This window comes from Gastrolobium bilobum, unplaced genomic scaffold (assembly GCF_033153095.1).
Source record: "Gastrolobium bilobum isolate Gb01-03AN ecotype WA unplaced genomic scaffold, APGP_CSIRO_Gbil_v1 utg68798, whole genome shotgun sequence".
Classification (NCBI taxonomy): domain Eukaryota; kingdom Viridiplantae; phylum Streptophyta; class Magnoliopsida; order Fabales; family Fabaceae; genus Gastrolobium; species Gastrolobium bilobum.
Window position 1 is genome coordinate 31591 of NW_026898079.1, and position 9147 is coordinate 40737.

The 9147-nt window shown below is 34.5% G+C and overlaps 1 protein-coding gene across 1 annotated transcript; it reads right to left on the reverse strand.

Moving 5' to 3' along the window:
* Positions 1-738: 738 nt before the first annotated feature.
* On the reverse strand, positions 739-2345 carry LOC133312725 (UDP-glycosyltransferase 1-like). The gene has a single exon (XM_061513972.1). The coding sequence runs from the start codon at positions 2238-2240 to the stop codon at positions 804-806; it is 1437 nt and encodes a 478-aa protein (XP_061369956.1). The 5' UTR covers positions 2241-2345; the 3' UTR covers positions 739-803.
* Positions 2346-9147: the final 6802 nt, after the last annotated feature.

Sequence of the window (9147 nt, forward strand, 5' to 3'; positions counted from 1 at the left end):
ATACCGGATTAGCAGAGACAACCGAGAATGAGGAGCTTGCAAGACTTGTATGACTCAACTAACGAAGCACACTTGGTATGTTTGTTGGCAGATTCTGAAGAAGTGAGTTTTGAAGAAGCAATCCGAGATGAGAAATGGCAATCAGCCATGGAGGAGGAGATTAAAGCAATAGAAAAGAACAAGACGTGGGAGTTAGCCGAGCTGCCCAAAGGAAGTCGGCCCATTGGTGTGAAATGGGTGTACAAGAAGAAAATGAACGCTAAGGGGGAGATCGAAAGATACAAAGCCCGGCTAGTGGCGAAAGGGTAAAGGCAGAAGGCCGGCATTGACTATGACGAGGTGTTCGCACCCATAGCAAGAATGGAGACAATCAGGCTGTTGATCTCTCAAGCAGCCCATTTAATTAAAGAAAATAGAAAAAGAAGAGTTTTGTGGTAAAGGGAAGTGTCCCTTAGGAATTTGTTAGTGGATATTAATGAGTTTAAAGTTTCTAAGAAGTAGTTATTATTATGTTTAGATTTCCTAAGTTGGTCATTAGCATTCTTAGTTATTTGCTATTACTTATAAATAGATCTATGTAAACTATTGTTTAAAAAAAAAAGAAGCTTGAAAGAGAGAGTAATTAAAAAAGAGATATGTTACTTGTTTGTTTTTTGGGAGTTTGAAAAAAATACTATTAGAGGACTTGTGAATTACGTACACAATGACCACTCACAGATAATAAAACAAGACCCTCAACCAGCTAAAGATGAGTATGATATTGGGCCAAATATATATCATATTTATGGATAAGTAACTCAGAATTATTTCCACAACTGAGCCAACTTATTCAAAGCAACAGGGGAAGATCCACCGTGTGCTCTTGCTTCCAGAGCACTTGTTTTCATATTTAAAATCCTTTTCCTAATCTCGTTTCCTTTGTCCGAGTCCATCAGCTCCTTAACCCGGTCTCGCAACTCAGTTGCAGTTACGAATCCATCTTTGGACTCGTTAAGTGCCAAAGCCACCTTCATTTCCTCAACCAAAATCACTCTGTTGAACTTTTGCTCTGCGTATAAAGGCCACGTCACCATTGGTACCCCTTCACAAATAGCCTCCAACACCGAGTTCCACCCACAGTGAGTCACGAATCCACCCACCGAGTTGTGACTCAGAATCGCTACCTGTGGTGCCCAATTTTTCACCACCAATCCCCTTTCCTTGGTTCTCTCCAAAAATCCTTCTGGCATCAACTCCTCCAAACTCGGTTCTGGGTTCACCCGATCTAACTCGCTCCTCACAACCCACAAAAACCTTTGCTCACTTTTCTCCAACCCAATAGCAATCTCCTTCAACTGAGTCCTCGAAAACCATCCCATGCTTCCGAAAATCAGCAACACGACGCTTTGACTCGGTTGTGAATCGAGCCAACTCAAACAACCACTCTCATCTTCATCTCTACAAGGGGGCGAAATCAATGGTCCAATGCAGAACACCGGCGGTGTAGTTCCTTTCGGTAAGCATAAACCAGCGCTTAACGCTCTGATAACTCTTCCTTCAATAGCATCAAAGGTGTTTATGATAACCCCATCACTGTCCCTCATGCTTGTTGCTATAACAAGGTGAACTTGGTAACTCTGACTCGCACGATCATGCACTTCAGTTGGTAAGTCTGTTGGGAGAATCTTTGGTACTCCAGGGATTTGAAGATGCATTTGAAGGTCTTTGATAGATTTTGTGGTGTTCTGATGAATGGTTGGAAGATGAAGTTGCATAGCAAAACAAGAAGCTCCTGAGGTATAGTAAAAGTAAGAGGGGATGTTAAGGGTTGCAGTGACTTGGGTGGCACTGTAGTTGAAGAAGTCCATTACAATGGCCTTAAGGTTGGTGGTTTCAGAAATGGATTGGAGAACATGGCCAACGTATTGATTGTTATGATGGCATAGCTGGATGGTGAGTATGTGAGGTGGGAGGGTGGTGCTGGCGGGGAATGATATGGGGGGTGGGATGTGGTGGAAAGTGATGGAAGGTACGGTGGGGGATATGGTGGCCATGTATTGGGAGGTGGAGTCGCAGTCAAATGTTGTGGTGGAAGTGGTGTGTTGGTTATTGTGGTTGCTGTTGTTGGGTGGGGTATGGATGAGACTTATGATGGAAAAGGAAGGATTGTGGGTTAATATTAGCTTCCCTAACTCAACCATAGAGACTAGATGTCCTATCCCCAATGCCGGGTATAGAACTATGGTGTCCTTCATTATCATGAAGATGAAAGTGTTTTATGAAGAAATGAAGATAAGGTTCTAAGTAAGATGCTAGCTCTATTTGTAGTGTGTGAAACAGTAGTGTGCTTGATGGATTTATTTAAGATACGCATGCGCATCCATGTGTGATTTGCTTAACATTATATATTTTAACCTTAGAGCGTGGTTGTGGCTCAAGAAATGGTACGGTACTATATCTGTATGTTTAAAAACATATACTTTAATTTCATATATGAGATTTGATATCTCATCTGAGAGCCGTTAAATCAAAAAAGATCAACGACTCTGATTTATAAGCATGTGACACCGTTGATCTTTTTTTATCTAACGGCTCTCAGATGAGGTGTCAAACTTAAAATTTGACCCCAGTGTCAAATGATCCTACCTCTTCATATATATATATATATATATATATATATATATATATATATATATATATATATATATATATATATATATATATATATATATATATATATATATATATATATATATATAGGTTCAGGATCATTTTATAATTCTTACACCGGTGTAAGAATATCCTACTATATATATATATATATATATATATATATATATATATATATATATATATGAGGCATGATACTTTGACACCGGTGTCAAAGGAAGAGTTTGACACCTCATCTGAGAGCCGTTAGATTAAAAAAAATCAATGGTGTCACATGCTTACAAATCAGAATCGTTGATTTTTTTTAATCTAACGGCTCTCAGATGAGGTGTCAAACTTTTTTTTTGACACCGGTGTCAAAGAATCCTGTCTCTCTCTCTCTCTCTCTATATATATATATATATATATATATATATATATATGGGTTTTATTAATTCATGTTAAAAGAGATAGTTATCTCATGTCATAGAGATAAATTTGTGAGCTTCACCACCTAAAAAAAAAAAAGAAAAGAAAAAAAAAAAGTGACACAGTTATTGAAGGGTGTGTAGGAGAAAAAATATATCTTATGCAACATAAGAATAACTTTTATATATATATATATATATATATATATATATATATATATATGGTTTTATAATTCTCATTCAACATGAGAATTATAATTTTCTTACTCACCTTTTGATTTTCGTGCTGACATGGGTCCTACATATAATTTTTTCTAACACATGGATCGCACATGCTTTTTATCTCTACAACATGATAATTGAATTCTCATTCAACATAAGAAAATCAAACCTATATATATATATATATATATATATATAAAGCATGGTTGAGAGCGACTGATTGGCATTATTATTATTGTTTTTTTAATATATAATGCTCGCTTGGATCCGAGTAAGGCGTTGCTTGAAGACATCTCTGCCAGTCAAAGAAGCACACCTCCAGAAACCGCTGGCAGATCTGGCATTACTTTAGGTCTATTTCATCCCTTATGTATTTATTGATATTAAATTCATGATGTGAACAAATTGATTTGATTTTAATGTACCATATGTTGTCAATTATAAATTGTTATGTTTCATACTTTCATATAAAAATATCTCCATGTCATTTCTACTAAAATATATTTTCGGGGAGAAATATTAAACCCTTTTATTTAATCTATTTCTTTTTTTTTTTTTCATCAACATAAGTAAGAAATATTTGCTATACAAAATTACGTCATTAAGCGTTTCAAAGTAAAAAATAAAATAAAAATGTTATTTAGCATATGGAAAAAAAGTATGTCATTTTAAATGACACACCTTACATCATTTTTTTCTTATAAAGAGGTGGGATCTATATCTTTAAAACTTTTTCCTTCCATTTTCTTTTCCATGATTTATCTCTTACTTTTACTTAAAATGACACAACTGTACATCCTTAAAAGTATACACATTTTTCCCTTAGCGCGCGCACATATATATATATTATATATATATATATATATATATATATTGAAATCCACCGACTCCGGAGACAAGGAGGTACTTCGCTGGATGATTGAGGATAATTCACTACATTGATTGCTGGAAGTGATTTTTACTTTGATCATAACATTTAGGAGGTGTTTGGTAGGAGGGAAAAAAAAATTCTCAAGAGAGTGAGGTGGGGTAAATAAATTGGCCATGTTTAGTAGGCTAGAAACTAGAAAAGGGTGAGGAAATTTTTTTTGCTGGTTTTATGGTTTACACATGATTTGTGAACCAAATTTTGCCATAGAAGGTGTGCTAAAAAAAAATTTCGACGCAGTTGGAAAGTCAAACCAATTTTTGTTGGTCCCGTATGAACTCAAGAGGGGAGTGAATTGAGTTTTATAAAAATAATTTGCTAATTAAAAATTAACTCAAAGCAATAAATCAAGATAATGATACAGAGATAGATATTAACACAATAATTTTTATGTGAAAAACCCAAAAGGGAAGAAAAACCATGGGCCCTAAAATCGAATACTGAAATTCGACGGGCAACTCCACTATGAAACTTGTGTATAAAGAGTTCACTAGTATCCTAGTTTCTTAGTCTACCCCTTACACAAATTCTCAAACTGATATCCTAGTTTCCCAGTACGAAATCCTAACCCTTTAGGACTCCAAAACCCTATCACACAAGGGTTCTCAACTTACTCTCAATTTTCAAGAAAAAGAGATATGCTGGTATCCCAATTTTCCAGCACAAGAACTAGTATCCAAGTTTCCCAATACAGACCTTCAAAAAGGTCAAGAAAAAAATTACAATTAAATGATTTACCTCAGTGCTTCTTTTCCTCAAGCACATAGATAATATGAATTCCTATGGAGAAATATTCACTTTGCCAAATGATGAACAAGAACGAATGATTGTTCTCGAGAAAGCTCTTCAATTAATGTACAAGAACGAATCATAATCTTGAAAATCTAATTCTCTTTTTTCTTTCTTGTATATTCTTCTCTCTTTTCTCTCTTGTATTTTCTCCTCTTTCAACAATATGCAATGAGCCCTATTTATAACAATAACATCTTAATCTATTATGCAATGCAATCCTAATCAAATCTTTGGCAAAGAATATTTTATTTCTCTTACATGAAATCTAAAAAGATAAAATCTATCCTAATCTTTACTTGATTTCATGCTTTTCTATCTCTTCATGATATCTTCCATATCTTCTCCAATCTGCATGCAATCTTCAATTATCTTGAATATTGATCCCATGCTTTTCTCTCTCTTCATAATATCTTCCATGTTTTCTCTAATTTTTATGCAATCTTCAATTATCTTGAATACTATTTCAATTTAGAATAAATATTATTTTTAAATCTCAAACAATCAGCTCATTAGTAATTTCAAGACAATAAAATATTATCAATTAAATTAACATTAAATTGATTGTAATCATCAAAACACATTTTAAATCAATTAAACAATTGGGGTATAACAAATATGCAACAATTTTGTGAGACAAAAATACCCATGCGCTTATGAGTGGTTTGAACAAAATAGAAGTGGCTTGAAACACCATTTTTTCTCCTCGTCTTCTTCGTCTTCACGGTGTGAGATCAACAGAAGAGATTGGCACCTTCAAGCAAATAGGACAGTAGTTCCCTTTCACAAACAATCTTCCACAAGCATCACAACAGATGTATCCCAGAAACCACCTATAATTGTTTGTTGAAAAAATGGTAAGTCCACCCCTCAATTAAAATATGCTTAATCTGCAAAGCAGGGGAGAATTAACTGCCAGTGCCATGTAAAAAATAAAGACAGAGAGAACTTTAAACTACTTTTAAGTAGCCTATTTGATTTAAAGGTGCCAGAAATTAAAAAGAAAACTCAGTTAGATGCTTCAAAGATGATGAAGATAGAGTATTAAAAAGTTATCAATTAAAAAAAAAAACTACTCGTTACTTGTCAAATTGGAAAAACAACAATCATAAATACCAATGAGAGGTGAAGCATGACACATAGAAAGAAACGAACATGGAGAGATAGAGAGAGAGAGAGAGAAGGACGACAGGTAAAATAATATTTTTATAACAAACAGTTTAAATTTTTAAAATTCGGGATAATTTGGTCATTTTATTTATCTTTTCATCAATATTTTACATTCATCCAAGTATAACATCAGTAAAATTCATACAATTTTTCTGTTAAAATTTTGACCTACCAAATATATTTCTGTAACTTACCCGGCAAAAAATAGTTCCTACCATATTAGTGGAATTTTTTTTTTCTATTAACAACAAATTTCTCCTCTACCAAACGTTCATTTAAGGAAGATATGAAGACAAAATTTGAGATGATAAATCTTCGTCTCTTGAGTTGCTTTCTACGCATGGAAATCAACCGAATTGGAGATGGGATTTTCATCAGCGAAATAAAATAAAGTAAAATAATAATATATAATATATTTAATCCAAAAAAAAATATATATTAAAAAAATTGTGATCACTTCACTCGTTACAAACAAAATGTTGCTGAATGACGATGGGTCATTGAGGGCTGACGAGAAGCATAAGAGTCCGATTAGTAGCTTGCTCTATTTGACTTCTACATATCTCGACATCATGTTTGATACAAGTCTTCTATCAAGATTCATAAAGAAGCCTACTCAAATCCACTTTACCGTGGCCATGTGACTACTTAGGTATGTCAACTAAACTAGAGATTTTGGCATATAATAGACAATGAGTATAAGCCGAATATATATTAATATACCTCATGTTAGAAATTTTGCTATATGCAGGCCATATTAATTAATAAGTTTTGTATTTTTAAATTAATTGAGTTAGTGAATATTCTAATTTAACAAATATGATAAGTGTAACACTCCGTGTGCACCCGGTGTATTAAAGATATAAATGGTAATAGCGCAACTCAATAAATGTGGAAACTAAATTTTTTCAATTATGAAACTTAACATATTAACCAAGTGGATTTACTTATTCTTTTTCGAAAATATCGCCTGTACGTAAATTGCAATAAATAACTACACTGAATAACCTCATTACATAAATACGCATCAAGTCACGAAACTACAAAACGTAGACCGGACAATATCCTGATACAATATACAACTCAAGTCTGAATCAAACATAACATATACCAATGTGGCATGGACAACTCTCATGCTCACCAAATAGAACAACATAATAATATCATGTCTTAATACAATAGCCATATAATAATAATCATTCCCAATCATATCAACCATGTCAGAAAAAACATGCAACATATCAGCTCAACTCTGGCCTCTTGCCTTCAGAGGTCTCAGCCTCAAGAACATCTGTACCTGAAAATGTGCCCCACACGGGGTGAGATTTCTAACAAGAAATCTCAGTAAGACAAGGGGTCCTCAAGGACTCTTCTGCCCCAAGTTCACTTACAAGTATATAATAAGTTCAAAAGCATTAAATACAATGTATGTTCATGTTAGGGCATTATAATTATGACAATATATCTAAGTACTTGATATGCCTCCAGCATATATATGACTTTAAGCCAAAAAGATAAAGAATCTTGATCAATATTGGATAAAAAGGGCTAGAATTGTTATTAAATTGATAAATCTTAATCAGTTATCTTGTCACTGATTTTCTTATATTTTTGTAGGAAAAAGTACAAGAAAAGGGCCCAATTGAGTAGCGCCAGAATCTTTCTCCAATCACGCTATCAGCGCGATATTCGCGTTAGTAGCGCGAAGATACTGAATCTAAACAAAAATCCCACGCTATCTGTAACACCCTGTATATATCCGGTAATATTATCCTATCATCGTATTAAGTTGCGCTTAATTAAAATTGCGGAATATCTTTTTCTTTTCATTTATGACGTCATTATCATTACCAACTTGCTTAATTAATCATTTAAATAAAACCATGCCTGTATGTAAATTGCAAAAGACAACTAACTGAAATACCTCATTAATTAAAATAACAGATATATGTCTCTAGTCACGGAACTACAACACGTAGACCGGACCAACTAGCAGTTTATACAACTCAAGCTAAAATTACTAACAATATAGTGGCATGGACAACTCTCATGCTCATCCAAATAAGGCAACAAGGCCCAACATAAGTCTCAACATCAACAACATAATAATAAGACGAAAAACATAAACAGCATCCAATCCAGTCACGCCAACATAAATATAACAATAATCATCAACTAAGCTCCTGCCTCCTGCCGCCAGAGGCATCAGCCCCCAAATTACCTGAACCTGAAATAAGCGCCCCCAAACGTGGGGTGAGATCTCTAAACAAGAAATCTCAGTAAGACAAGGGGTCCTCAAGGACTCTTTCGCCCCAAGCTCACTTACAAGTATAATATAAGTTCAAAAGCACTAATTTCAATGCATGTTCATGTTAAGGAATATATATCATGACAGTATAATCTCTTGCTCAACGAGCTAAATACTATAACTCATTAATCATGTGATGTATGTAAATGCGGTTTGACTGGCCAGGGAACAGGATAGGGATTATGCACGTCTGCGACCCATCTAAACATAAGAGTCGCAGTCTTATGCCTTACACACCAGAGTCGCTGTCTGATCGTGTAAGTGACAACATCACTTTCATAAACTACATGTCTTACACACTAGAGTCGCTGTCTGATCGTGCAAGTAGTCAACAATTAATTTAATACATCTCAGGCATATATCAATGCATACTTCATCTTTCATAAAAGCATACCATGCATATAAACCACCCTAACACGGAGGTCGGTGGAACAAACAACAGACTAATCCGAGGACACGAAAGCTTACCTTGTAAGCTAGCTATCCAAACCAAGAATCCAACCAAGCTCAAGGTCCACAAACAGCACAATCACAATCTTTTTGTATCATAATTCATCATCAATAATCAAAGCACTTACGCTTATGCATAAAGACAACGCTTCTCTTTTACGTTTTACGTCTTAAGGCTTCTCGCAAAGCAACAAGCCCTTAATCACTTGATTCTGACTTAGTTC

Coding starts and splice junctions, on each gene's coding strand:
- LOC133312725 (XM_061513972.1), bottom strand. CDS start 2,240: ATGATAATGAAGGACACCATAGTTCTATACCCGGCATTGGGGATAGGA.